The following is a 14,801-nucleotide window of genomic DNA, read 5'->3' on the forward strand; positions in this document are numbered from 1 at the left end:
AGGAATGCTGCTGCAGGCATGAGTGGTTTATCTTCTGTTTGATCTCTTCTGCTAAGGGATGACAAGAATGGACTTAATAAATCTGCATAAACACATGAAAGAAGCACGAGTCTGGGGTGATTCGGTAAGCAAAGACAATTCCATGTTGTCAGCCTGGATGCTCTGACACGGTGGAACATTGATGTTATAAAAAGCATCATTACAAAGAGAGCAGTCATTCTTTTAAGATGAAGAAGCTCCTAACTAAGCATCAAGACGGAACAAAGTAAGAAAAATTATTCAAATTTTTAAATATTTCCCTTTTTTTTTTTTTTGTAGAAATATTTTCTGATTCCTTTGCATGGGAAGAAGAAGAAATCCCTCTAAGATACCATGAGATCAGACTAAAGTACCAGGCATGGAGCTTCCTACAAGAACTTTCACCAGTGTTTTAGCCAGGATGTCTGTTCCTTCCTGCCTTCACGGCTCCAATGCTGTTTTCCAGCCTCAGCTCTCTACCCCTCCCCAAGTCTCTCCTAGTGCCACAATTACTTCCATCCCTTATCTCTACACCTTACTTGATCTCTTTGATGAGTTATGCAATGTTTATCCACTATTTGATCTTCTCAGATTGTTTCATAGCAACAGAAAACAGTTTATGGTGGATATTGTGTGAAAACTCTCCAGCAGAACGTGCCTATGAGTCCTGCTGGTTTCTTGGATAATGTTACGGTCTTTGGAACAATAATGCTGGCCAGCAAGTTATCTCCATTTTATGCTAAAATTAGAGCAGTTGAACATTATTTATTTCGAGTCCACTGGTTTTAGTGAATACCAGGAAGCAGTGGGAATGTATCCCATGCACTGCAACCCATAAAACTTCATCCATGACACTCATGTAATGGCACTTGCAAATCGGAGCAGTCAGAACAGAAAACACTGCATGGCAACTGCACCAAGGAAAACTTCAATGTGCCCACCACATTCCTTGGACTGAAAACCTTTGTAAAAGGGAGACCCAAAACCTTGGGGACTTGGATTCAAAAGAGCTTGTCAGAGTCATAAAGAAAACCATGTTCAAAGACCCCCGAGGTAGTACAGGAAAACACAAAACCAAATTCCTCCAGCTAAGTCCCCAAGTGTTGCAGTTTTGGCAGCTGCTGCCTGAGCTCCCTCCTGTCCCCCAGAACAGGAAGCAAGCAGAGCAATTCAGGCATTTCTTACCATATCAGGCAGGCAGGTAAAATGCTTAAGTGATGTTTAGCATCCACATTTATTTTGTGACCAAGCATTCCTGAAGTGTTAAAACAACAACCTGTCTTTGTCTTTACATGGAGAAGTGCCTAAAAGTACAGAAGTATCCAGACTTTGCAGTTTTCCAACCTTTCCTGGTAAAGCCCCACCAACTGCTAAACAGCATATTCCCTCTCCCTTGGCAACTAAACCTTGTCCTTCACAATCCTTGCACGAGTCCCTGCTTACAGAAGGGTCCCAGAATCTTTCCTGAGGGCTCTAGGAAAGATCCTGAACTTGGACTTTGCAACCCAGTGTCTTTCTCCCTCACTCTGTAAGGCCCTGCTTAAGTCTGGCCTCTATTTATGGTGTCTCTCTCTTAAGACCCTTTCCAGTTTACACATCATCAGTCATGTTCTCATGTCCAGCAAGAGAAGTGAAGGTTTTGCAATATACGACTTCACCAGTATAATCAGATTTCCTGCTGCTACTTAATTCGACTTGTTTGAATAGGTCATCGCCTTCTATATTTGTATTGTCTGTATTTCAAACGAAAATGCAGTGCTCTCAATTAATTTTTAAATTAGCTGCTAAGATTTTAAACCAGAAGGGCCCAAATATACAAAACAACCAGGCACAGACACATTCACCCATTTAGTTTTTCAAAGCACACTTGGTTGACAGGGTAAGGCCAGCCATGAGATTCCTGATTTGTTTTCTTCAATATGGATTGGCACACAAAGTAAACAATGCACTCCCGATCCTTTTACAGGTAGTTTGATAGATTTCTATGTCCACTGCATCATCATGATATTTTATAATATGGAATATGCTCCTAAAATTAGATTTTACACCACCAATATTTACAATTTAATTCCTTGCAAAGAAACAAAGGGTGAAACCGTACTTTCTGTCAACAGTATAATCTTAGATAAGAAATATTCCATTCCCCTTCTATCTTCTGTTCTAAGATCTTACGCCATCAGCACACAAAGGGGAAGGAAAGGTACGAACTGTTCAGATACATAAACTCCTTTTTAGAGGAGAAGCCCTGGAGCTTCAGACCATGTAAATAAATACCTGACTGTTAGAGAAGAGCAAGGACCAGAAACAGGTTCTTTGACACATTCCAAAAATAAACACGTTCCATCCCCATTATCAGACGTACCTGATCTGAGCCTCAGCAGGGGCCACTTGTCTAAGCAAGCAACATCATGGCTCAGGATGGCAGAGCTCTCGTGACCTTTATTGTTATTACTGTTATCAAGGACATCACAAAATGCTCTTCCTTGGAAGCACAGTTTGGCTCTGATTTTCTGCCGGAGGAAGGATTCAATTTTTCCTTTTAATTGTTTATTGTTAGGGATCAGTGCTTTTAAGGTGTTCCATGTTACAATTTTTTTACACAGAAATAGATGCTGACTCACTGGAAGACGACAAAAGCTGAGGAATCTGAAAACACAGCTGTTGGTATTCCCAGCTACATCTGCACCACCACAGGCTACAGATGTGGAATTCTAAGCCCTGGAAAGACTTGTTTTTCACATTAGGAAACCTTTGCTTTCCACTTAACAGTTACCCTGACCACATTCAGTCCTTCAAACCAATAAATGCAGGGAAACAAGGTGAACTTCCTTCTCTGCTGGAAAGAGGTAAAAACATGAGGGCAGAAATTGAGCTCCTGTGCTAAGGATCTGTTGGCTGCATTGTCTCTGCCATTAGAAGGCTTCACTCTAAACTCCCAAAACAACTCTAAAGAGACACGTTCTCCAAACAAGAAAGCAGTTTTTACAAGGGCAGGACAGGAATGACGAGACAAGAGGGAATGGCTTTAAATGGACACAGGGAAGGTTGAGATATTATGAAGAAACTGCTCCCTGTGAGGGTGGGGAGGCCCTGGCACAGGTTGCCCAGAGAAGCTGTGGCTGCCCCTGGATCCCTGGAAGTGTCCAGGGCCAGGCTGGACGGGGCTTGCAGCAACCTGGGACAGTGGAAGGTGTCCCTGCCCACGGCAGGGGGTGGAGCAAGATGTGCTTTAAGGTACCTCCCAGCTCAAATGAGTCTGGGTGGCTGCTCCCACCATGACTCTGGGACTGTAACACATGAAAGCAGAGACAGGTTGGGGTGTCTAATGGCGGGTGTGTGGCCTCCCAGTTACCCCCAGTCCGGGGGACTGCCCCACTCTGCTGTGCAGCACCACAACCACAGCCTTGAGCCCGAGCTCAGGACCCAGGTCTGAGTCAGTTCAGGTGTTTCTGTGAGAAGTGTGTGCTGACGAATCCAACCCTGTAGGGAACACCAAGGTGCTCTCCGTTGTCTTAAAACCTTATTTCCATTTTCCACAAGTAACAGGGTGCCACAGATTCGCTTTAAGCTGTTTTCCTAGATCTGCTTTAAGTTATTTTCCATTAAATGGTACTAAAGGATGTGTTAAAGGTAGGATGGGATGCAATAGGCCTTAAATATTTCTGGCCTTTGTATTTATTACAGATCTCAGACCTCCTATACAATATGTGCCAGCATCTCCATTCAATGCCAAACATTGTCAACATTCCAACAGGAAGAGTTTATACCTACCTCAAGTTAATAAATCAAAATTACCACATGAACCTATAGATTTCCTTCTGGTTTAAAGGGGCTTTAGAGCACTGTGCAAGGAAGAGAAATTTCCTATAGCTAAGCTGGGGAGTTCATCTACTAAAATAGAGTCAGTAAATAGCACATTAGAGAGAGGCCATTCTGGAATGCAGTTGGCCAGAAATGAAACACCACAATTAGCAGGAAATTCTAACAGTTTGGTGAGAGTGCTCTGCATCCCATTTACAGAAATAGACTTCAGCTTGCATTTAAATGCCAGCCTGATTCTTAAAACCAGGCAGTGCTGATGTCTTCATCATGTAAGTAAATTCAAAGCTAACTCTGGGCAGAGTTAAAAACAGAAAGCAAAATTAGCCATTAGCATGGAAAGTCACTTTCACCGCTGTATTTTTATATTCTGTCTCTACATTTTTGGGCTGCAACTTCATATTAGAAGATACCAGCTGCTAAAAATCAAGCTTCAGCACAGCACTCTGTCCTTCCTAAGCCTATCCTGCTGCTCATTCCCTGGAGAGCTTTCTCATGCACTCTCTTCACTCTTCTTGCAGTCAAAGCTCAGCAAGCAAGCAGAAATTTGGGCAGAAGAATTTTCCTGAAGCTTACACAGCAGAAACCCCCATGTTAACCTTCCCAACAACCCTCACACACACCTAGGCAGGGCACAGTTAGATTCTCAGCTATGTGATTTCTATTCACGCTTTGCCCAAGCGTTGATTAATTTGGGAGCACGAGGCCAGCACTGGCAGAAGGAGAGGAATGCCTGTTCTGGGGAGCCAGCAGGTCTGCAGACACCTGCTAGGCAAAAATCCCTGTCCCGCACAGCTGGCATCACGCCTCTTTTCTGACTTGGGATTAGCATGCCATTTGTCTGTGCACCAGCTCTTCCCACCCAGCATCTCCACCAGCTGTCAGAGGCTCTTCCCACCCACGAGGCAGACGGCTCTACAGCTGGGATGACTATCCGGTGCTAGGCACTGGCACTTGGCAAGTTGCTGGAATCCCTCAGTAGGACTATAATGAGCACGGGGCATGACTAAACCTGAAGTGCTGTTTACTTTTCCAGAGGCATCATGCCATATGCATATGCCACCAAGAACTTGAAAAAAATGTGACCCACATCCTCTTTCAATTCCCTACCCCTCTACCAGTAGCATCTCGTCCCCCAAGCCAGCAATGCAAGCCTCGGGAAGCTGTTCTGGAGGCAGTTCCTGCTGGGACAGGGAGGTGAGTGTGCAGCCCATGACCAGCACACAACAGGGAACTACACCTTGCTCTGTCCAAGCAGCACCAAGCAGATAGAACAGCTGGGAGCACACTCTAAAAAGCCTCAATAGAGTGACACCCGGCACCACGTCACTTTTTACTTTCAGCTATGTTTTCAGCCCTCTGACTACCACTAGCTCCTAATAATTGTCCTAATAATCTTTGCACAGATTGATGAATAAGGAAGGCTTTGAATAGTCAGTCAGGAATCTTTAACAAGGAATGCCAGGACTGTGAGCTGGAAGGGCAGGGTTAGCTGTCCCCTGAATGGCAGGGGGAAAACCAGCCACATGTGACATCCTTGACAGTTTTTGCAGGCAGAGGAAACAAAGTTCTGGATGCGTTACCACACCTGAAATGGTGCGTGTCAGGTAACCCTGAGCCAGCCTCAAGCTCCTGCAGTAACACTTAATTTTCTTTGGAAACAAGTCATTTGCAAATATTATCCCAAACTGGTGAACAAAAATTTAAAAAGGAGGCAAATCACAGTCCTCAAAGCAAGGTATTCTGACAGGTGATTTTACAATCCAGAGATCCCACCAGTCAGTATCCCAAACCTGTGCCCAAAGCAGCGAGGCAACGTGCACATGCACATATGTAGGCACATACACACAGCTCCAAACTCTTTTTATGAGAAAAGCAACGAAGTGAAAAGAAAGGAATTTTCCCTTTTTGCAGTCACACGCAATTTATTAAAACTGGATTTTGGAAGCATTCCAATTCTAATTTCTTCCTCTGAAAGAACTCCATGTCTTAAACATATACAATATGTCATAAGCACTATTTCACTTGTCCTTTTAACTCCTAACCAGGCAGGCAACTAGCAATGGCACTATTTTAAATGCATGGTAAAAGGCAGATAAAATGACATAAAATGGCCTGTTTCAGTTCAAGGAAACCCAACAGTCAATTCAAACAACACACTTAATTTGTCTTTTAAAAAAAAAAAACAACTTCAGTAGGTTTTGAAGAAGTGTCCTCCCCTTTTTCACTTACAGAAAGAAGAAAAGGTGGACCCTTTAAGCTATTTCACACTGTGTGCCTGAAAGCACTAATCATATTAAAATCCCCTCTTGACCAACATCTTTGTCACAAAACTAGGGCAAACACCACTTGGAAATCTTTCTGCTAAAAGCACTTTCCTTCAGGACACGGCTTCAAACCATCACCTACAGCCAAACACAACCACATGATCTTGTCTGACCCCTCGCTCCCTGCAATCTCTGCTCCCAACAGTGTCAGCCTCAGCAGTTCTGAGACTCAGACTTTGCAATTTTGCTCCTCCCAGCCAACAACAGGAATGAAGTTAAACCACACATCTCCATGGAGAACAGGATCATGTTTCTCTGAAACGTTTCAGTTTTGATGTCAGTAACTACATGAGCTGCACATACATGTAGCTTTCCTTCTGGATTTATTACCCCTTAGGTCTGAAAAACTGTTGATTTTCAGGTGAGCAGCTTATTTGGAACCAAAAGTGTTTGGCTCTGAAAGCTCAGAGCCACCAGTTTAAGCCAAATCTTTACTTGGCACCTTTCAGATTTGGGTTTCTCCTAGATTGGCGGTGGCCATACCTGTTTGCCCACCTTGATGAACGTGGTCTCCCAAATGCTCACAATCACACTGCTTGAACTTTTCCTTCTTGACCAGGAGCTATGGGTTTCTCAAAAAGCAATACCGCGTTATCACATACCACCACCAGGCTATCGGACTGGAATCGCAGCCCCTTACCTTGTTCAAAGACTGGTTTTCTAGCAGAATTCCTCACCGGTACAGGTAATGCCTCTCAGGTAACCAGTGGTGGCCAACCACAGGACAAGAGCTCCATCCAGTGGCCCCTTCTCCAGCCAACACTTTCCAGAGCCATGAATCCATTTTGCGTATGCCCCTTCCAAGCCTCTCAGAAATACCGAGGTGCTTCAACTCCCTCAGTTTCCATCATGCAGGTTATTTCCCATTAGAAAGGGGGACTTTGTACCAAAGGGGATAAACCCAAACATGAATACCCAAAAATGATGGCCATTTTTTAAATGCTAGGAGTCTCTTGTGTTCAGACAGCATTGAGATTGCTTTCCACACATATCCATCCCTTGCATACTCTCCAGAGCCTTTCAAACCATTACTTAATACAGATCATTCTAAGCAAAAATGCTGATGTCTTAGAGCGCGCACTCTTCCTCAGCAGCTCCAGAAACCAGAGTGGGAAAGGACATGTTAAACAGCAGTGTGACTTTTGGAACTATCATTGTTTCTACCTCACTACATGGTCTCAGGAGACCACCAGTCTTAAGTACAAACAGTCTGTTTCTGGGACCTTTTTGTTCCAAAGCCTGGACTTGAGCAGTGAGACACCTCCTCTCTGCTCCACACTGCCTGCTCTGAGGTCAGCCAGCCCACGCCCTAGCGTACCCTCACATTGCTTCTGGGAAGAACTAATTCCAGCTTGCTTATGCTGTTCCACTTGCTCTAATTTACCTGGGACAAAGGGTTATCTCTCTGATCTTTCTATGGGTGATGTAACAACACGTTGAAGGAGGACAGTGTTAGACTGAATTCCTCCCAGCTGCCTTATAATTATAAGGCACAGTCAGAAGGCTGTGGCAATAAGAGAGGTAAGCTTTAGGTAGCTGAGCCAAAAGACAATTTAAAAAAATGGCAGTTGTATAAAAAGCAGAAATAAATACTGTACGCTCTTGTTATGGAAAGAACTGACATGATCTCATCTCTAAAGGGATTTAGGTGCTTAATTGCCTCTGCAACCAATTCAAACACTCAAAATTCCTAAGCCTGTGAAGGTAAGTGCAGATTTGATAATAAAATGTTCTTTACCTATAAAAAGACTGTGTTTAAAGTCAACTGTAATTAATTGCTGACAGGTCTCCAAGTTAAACCTTTTGTAACAGCAGCACAGAGACAATGTCCTGTTGTTAACACCACATTTCACACTCTGCAGGGACCAGTTTTCCTTTTCTTCTGAGGCATTACTCAGGCATGGAACAACCCGAGAGTCTAATCCCACTTTCCTTTAGGTTTGCAGGACCGCAGAGGGTCTTCCCACAAGATATTTTCCCACCATCCCAGGGCACACTTGCTCAGCCCACAGCCCAGTCCCAAAGACACTGGAGAATGTCTGTTTACTTTGAAACCAGAGAACCGGTTTATATTTTTTCTCTCTTCCCATCATATAACCATAAGCTAGAAGCGGCCAACTAAAAGAAAGAAACCATGACAGCTGTAGCCACGGACTCTCCCCTTACCTGTGATGCATTTCTGCTCCTTCCTTGTGCTTCTGGAGCAAGTCCCTTTTCAGCTTCACAGTAATGCACGATGGAGGATTGGGAGAGTCTCAGATACTGCCAGCCATACCAGGAGCTGCAGGGGTGCCTAGAACAAATAAAAGAGATGATTTGTCTTGTGCCCAGATGCCTCTGAAAAGGCCAGGGCCAAACTGCAACAAGAAGAGGACTGTTAGTTGCCAGGTGAAACAGTCAGCAGTGGGGCTGGGCCAGGCTGGACCAGGCTTCAGCTTCCAACATCTCAATTAGCTGTGCAGGCCCTGGGGCTCTGCTGCAGGTGCATTCCCACCAGGACACCAGAGCAGCTTGTCACCACAGAGCAACAAGGGGTTTTTTTCTCTCTGTAGCCAAGGCAAGCAACTGTGGGACTTGAAGAAGGCACTTAGTTCATTATTGTGTCCCAAGCTTTCAACTTCTGCTCCTGTCTATCCTTGCTTATCCAGCAAACACCTCAGTTTGCTAACAAGTGGAAAAGGGAGGAATGACTCTCCATGAGGCGGATAAAATCAGGTAGTTTGACCACTGAGGCTAAGGCTATTTTGGCCATCATTAAAGCATCAGATTAGCCAGTCCATTTCTAAACCACACTCACAGGAGAAAGGAAGAAGTCAAAAACAAGCCCAAAGGCTGCAGTAGCCAATGGGAATAAGCAAGCTGCCCCACAACACGCAAACACACACCCAAAACTGTTTAACTTGTGGGCAAGTCTGGGAAATCCTAAAGCTGAGCACCACGGACAACTCTCAGAAGGATCAGTATGGGAATGATTTTCAAGCATTAGCAATCGCCTGGGTTTAGAGCCAGGCTTTTGCCTCTACACTGGGTACTGTAATGACCTCCCTTCCATACGTATACAGTAAAACTGGCCTTACATGTGCACTCTGACACCCGCTGTCCCTCAGCCGTCTGGGGTGGGCAGGAGGTGGCCAGGCCGTTAGACAGAAAACCCTCAGAGAACCTTTCTAGAGAAGAAAGCCAAAAGCCAGATCCCGGGTGCTAAGAGATTACAGAAAAGACAACCATGAAACAGCAAAAACCAAAACCATAATGAGCTGTGATAATTGCTGAGCAGTAACTGTGCTCTGTGTGGTTACAGAGCACTACTCCATGTTTGGAATCACTGTGACTACAGACTCTAGCTAGATGCTGCAGGCACTTTTTTCCCCAGACACTACTAGACCTAGAAGCTGCTTCTAAAGCCTATGCAGGATGTGGCAAAATCTGTCGGGAATTTAGAAGCCCTGCTCCTTTGCAAATGCAAGCATCACTGAGAAAACAGAGTGACAGTTTGCAGAGAGAGGTGCCAGGAGAGTGAGGTGACAGCTCCTGATGACAGCGGGACATGGGATTAAGCCCAATCACACACAATCCTCTAGTAAGAGCCAAGAATGATCCTGGACTGTGCCAGGTTATGTGGAGTCAGAGGGAGAAATGAAATGAAGCATGTCAACATAGGCTGCATTTTCCTTCTAAGGCAGATAAGGAGAGTGCTGGAGGGCTCTCAGCAGGGAAGGAACACAGTTGGCTTCAAAAAGTTGTGAAATCTTTGCCTATTTACAACCAGTGCCTCAGTGAAAGAATGAGCAACCATTCCTGGACTGGGAGGAAAAAATAATTAGCTTTCCCAAATCGTTATGGAAAATAAACCCAATAGTAAGTCATACAAAAACACCATCTGCCCAACAAACCTCAAATGACACAGTAAACTTGGTGAGACTCTCGTGGAAGAAGGAAGCCCCTCTTGCTCCTTTCTAGCTGGTACCCAAACAGCTGGTGGAGTTACTGGGAAGTTACCCAAGTCCCAGTTACACCATTTAACCTATAAATACAAGGTAGAAAAATCTGCTGTGAGGAAGGGTTCAGTAAGTCTCTTGGCAGAGTCCACACTTGGGACCATCACACCATCACTATTTAGATAGAGTCCCTTCAATCCCAGAAGGCCAAACTCCATGAACATGTCAAGCAAAGCCACCGAGTCATGGAAAATAAGGAAAATACTGACAGAGGGCAGGTTTAGAAGACATATCAAGAAGGAATACCTTCCCTGTGGGACTGGTGAGGCCCTGGCACAAGCTGCCTGAAGAAACTGTGGCTGCCCCATCCCTGGAAGTGTCCATAGCCAGGCTGGAAAGGGTTGGAACAATCTGGGACAGCGGAAGGTGTCCCTACCCAGGGCAGGGGCTCAAAGAAGATGACCTTTAAGGTCCCTTCCAACTTAAACCATTCCTTGACTCCGTGATTCCGGAGGATGGAGTCGCAGAAGATGATGACAAAGGGTGCAGGCCGCCTTTGTTGCAAAAATAGACAAGGAAATTTTAAAATTCGTTGCAAATACACTTGTGGATAAATAATAAATTCTGTGCTACAAGCGTGTGGAAGCTCATTCACTCGAGCCAGTCGGTGATCAGCCCCAAACTCTACCAGAGACTGTTTTGATGGGGCCTGTTCTATCAAAAGAAATCCACAGTTCAGCAAAGCTACTTTTAAGTTCTTCAATAATCTTTTAATGACTCTCTACAGCCTCCGAACTTCTTTCAGCCACTCAAAAGACATGTATCACACATTCAGCTTTAAAAAAAAACAAATAGATGAACACCGATACCCAATTTAATCAGAACCTTGCTGCAAATCCCTGGAGATGAGGTTGTGCAACAGGCAGCCAGGGGCAAGGAGCACGCTGCTGAGATAAGCAATTTGTAACAGCAGCTAGGACAAGTGACGAAATCAGCAATGGGGCTGGGGTGGGGATTTTCATCAGCCTCCAGAAAGACTCCCTGCTCTACATGAATTACAACCAAATGCGTTCATTTCAAGTCATAAATATCCTTTTCCTTTTCTTAGGTAACATCTAAACATGCCCAATTCCTTACTGACAGCAGAGAAGCAAAGAACTCCAGGGTGAAATGGATCTCTAAATTCTACAGCAACACGTACTTCACAGAGGTTGCTTTTCTCCACATTATTTATATTTGCAGTATATTTTTCATCTTAGTATCTCAGCAATACTGTTTTTACATTCCTAATCTAATTTTTTTTTCCAAAGCAGTAAAAGTCTGCCCAATCCTACATCTCATGATGTTCCCTACTGTCGGAGCAGAACCTGCTTGTGGGGGAAAATCAACTTTCTCACAGAAAAAAAGTTTAGATGCACGCTCTTTTTGAGAAGCTGAATGGTACCTTAAGCATCTCGTTTCTCCATGTCCCATTAGTGACTTGTAAAAACTGAATACAGTTGTGCTCTAAGCCAGCAGAAGTCAGATACCAAGAAGGGAAACAGGAAGCAGAAAAAAAGACACAACTCGTATCCAAAGCAAAATACAAGTATTTCGAATTTACGAGAGTCAGAGGAAACCACCACCCTAACCCCTTTCATTAAACATTGACAGAGAGCTCATCTGCATATCTTAATCTCAAGCAAACAAACCCAGGTTTAGAGTCAGGTGTGTTTAGCTGGATTACAGATCACTTTCCTTCTCACCCCACCACATTTAAGGCATAAAACGGAGATGAGCGCCTCAAAAACACCATCAGATTTGGGACTGAAGGCTCTCTCCCAAGTCCTTTCTCAGCTTGTTTTCCTGACTGGGAGATGCTATCAAGAAAACAAACATAAAAAGCCCAGGCTAACTTGTTGGGTTCCTCTTTGACAATATGCTACGTGCCAGGGGGAAAAGAAAACAACAAACCTTCATTCTCTTACAACATGTGCTTAGCTAAGTGCCAGCTCAAATAAACAGCTGTGCCCAGACCTTCACTCTGAGGGCAAGCCTGCACCATGAGCTCAGTACACCTCTACCTTGCCTGACGCCAGCAAAGGGCTTGTAGGGCGAGCACAGCCTTTCCTGGTGAAAACTAACTCTTGCTGCAAGAAATTATTCCGACTTTCCCAGGCAAAACAGAAAGAGCTTTTTAACCAAAGCAACTGTGCCAGCAGAAGACACAAGACAAAAGAGGCTGCCAAGTTTGTAATGGCCTTATTTAGTCATTAACCTGTTTATTTGGCAGACAAAAAAATATCAGTAGATCCCCTTCAAAGCAGCTCTTATTCACCAGCTCTCTGGGGATGTGAACGCGTGACCCGACAACCACCACTGGAGCAGCCAGCCCCTCGCAAATGCTTTTTCCTACACACACAACCCTCGAGTGGCAGCTCTGCCCTGGGTCTAAACATGGAACTGATATGGCAGAGCATGACTGAAATCAGTAGGCTCACAGTAAGTCTCCTCAACCCCATCAGCCACCATCTATGAAGAGCAAAACACCAAACACCTCCCTTGGGAAACGGCTGGGACATACAGACCTTCTAGAGAGAAAAGCAACAATATTAGAATCCCTTGAGGGGCTTACCCTTGCCTTTGTTCTCCCACTGTTGCTCCCTCACAAGTCCAGCACGCAGGAGCCAGCACAGAGGTTTTGCTGTGTCACTGGCAAGGCAGGAACTCAGCACCCACCTGCTCTCTGAGTGCTGAAGCTTTGGCAGTCGCTCAAGGTAACAGGTTAGCAGCACAGAACATTCCTAACCCCCACTCTGTCCCTCTTCCCCTCCATCAGATACAGGAGAGAAACTCCATACACTGCAATAGCTCTTCAGACATGTCTTTAGGTGACACTTCCCACCTCTTGGTACAGTTGTCAGCTACAGAAAAACAGGTCAATTTTTATCCTTCCCTTGTTTAGAAACAACAAAAACCCCTCACTGCCGAGCAGACCTTTCAGCATTGTACTTCCAAACCTGGAAGTAAAATTCCATCCATCGATGTATTTCTAATGTCTACAAACCTGCTTGGTCTAGTCACTGCTCACCTCATTTCCTCAGCATGTTATGTGATGTATTCTGCTTTATTCAGGTCACTGTCTGTTCCCACCCCTCACTCGGTCATTCCAATGAGAGAGACACTGCAGCTCAAAGCAAGAGTTCCATCCAAGCTAACTTCAAGGGCCATAGGATTTCCAAAAGCTAACAGAGAAAGCTCTCAGGAAGCAAACACTGGTTCCATAAAATCATCTCACTCCTGTAAAAGTGGTCTAGAGCAACACTGAGAACTGCTAACCCACAAGTTTCAAATTTGCCAGTTAACCCGGGCCTCTAAAAAGAGCTGAGAACCCTCATTCTGACCACTGAAGGACCAAAAAACCCATCCTGTGGATGGGAGTCTCCTCTCATCACTGTGCAGAGCAAAAGCACTGCCAAAACGCTGCTGTTGGATGACAGGAAATGTCCCCACCACACAGTGCTGCTGCAGCAGAACCAGTGTTTGTGACCCTGCTGGAGCACGGCCCTGCTAGCCCCAGCCGGTGTGTGCAAGCCGCCCCAGCCTTCTTTCCCAAGAGTCCTGGTGGACTGTGCATGACAGAGATCTTCAGGGATTCTATTTAGCAAGAGCCTACTTCAAAGCCAGCCTGCAAATACCTCAGTCTCACCCCAGATTACTGTTTCCTGTAAGGACTGAAAGTTCCTCCATCTCTATGATCTGTTTCTTGGTTTGATTCCTGTGGAGCTATTTTGGAAATGAAGCCTCAATAATGAACACAAGCCAAAGATTCCGTCCAAGGCATCTCATGCTCTCTCATATCCTGCCAGATGAATAAAACTGTATGAGCCATATCAGAAGAGAATCAGCTCTACCATATGAGCATCTCCTCATCCAAATTGTGTCTCATTGAGAAATCCATTTCCCTTAACATCCATCTCAACCTCTCTTCCTTAAAAAACAGCAACTGACAACTTCCCTCTAGCTTCTGCCATCCTCCCCAAACACTTCTACAGCAGTTAAAAGGTTAAAAACACAGCCCAAACCTCAAGGCACACTTTGCTGTCGGCAGCACAGGTGCTACCGATGACTCATGCTCAGAACAGCAACATGTCCAAGACCTCACACTGTCAGGCAGTCACCACTGGAACCAAGGATTTGCAATTGCTGGCAGTTTGGGCACTATTTCAGATTAAACTTCATTTTTACAAACAGCCCACAGCCTTAAAAATAAACCCACAGCAATAACGAAAACTTAAACCAAACTACATACTGTAATTTTTCAACCAGATCAGAGACAGCACTGAAAGGTTTTGGGTGTTGCACTGCCAAAAAACAAACAAAAATCCACAAACAAAACATCCTGAAACCAAGGAGCAGAAGTGGAAATCAGTACTTACATTAAGAGGCCGAGAATTCTAGTGTCTACATTGAATTTCAAGACTTTAAGTACTTCCTAGTGAAAGAAAAGATCATTCAAGGGACATCCTATTCCAGCCAGCAGGAAACATCATAGGACGGATCTAATCCCTACAGAAATGTTTTCCAAGACCTGAAGCAACTCAGCTACCCGAGACAAGGATCAGAATGGGAACAGCCAGTACTTTAGCCCAAATACCCAGGCTCAGAGCTGAGAAGGTGCAATGACAGCACAGTGCAGGTATCCGCATCCAACATGCGT

General features: G+C 44.7%; 1 protein-coding gene across 1 annotated transcript in view; it reads right to left on the reverse strand.

Moving 5' to 3' along the window:
* SLC4A4 (solute carrier family 4 member 4) overlaps positions 1–12,817 on the reverse strand; it is a 149,196-nt gene extending 136,379 nt beyond the window's left edge. The window contains exons 1-2 of the mRNA XM_017738982.1: positions 12,717–12,817; positions 8,331–8,457 (exon numbers count right to left, since the gene is read on the reverse strand). Of these exons, the coding sequence (XP_017594471.1) occupies positions 8,331–8,341 (11 nt within the window). The 5' untranslated portion in view covers positions 8,342–8,457; positions 12,717–12,817. The remainder of the gene's footprint in view (positions 1–8,330; positions 8,458–12,716) is intronic.
* Positions 12,818–14,801: the final 1,984 nt, after the last annotated feature.

Source organism: Corvus brachyrhynchos, unplaced genomic scaffold (genome assembly GCF_000691975.1).
Source record: "Corvus brachyrhynchos isolate BGI_N302 unplaced genomic scaffold, ASM69197v1 scaffold597, whole genome shotgun sequence".
In the NCBI taxonomy this organism is placed as follows: Eukaryota; Metazoa; Chordata; class Aves; order Passeriformes; family Corvidae; genus Corvus; species Corvus brachyrhynchos.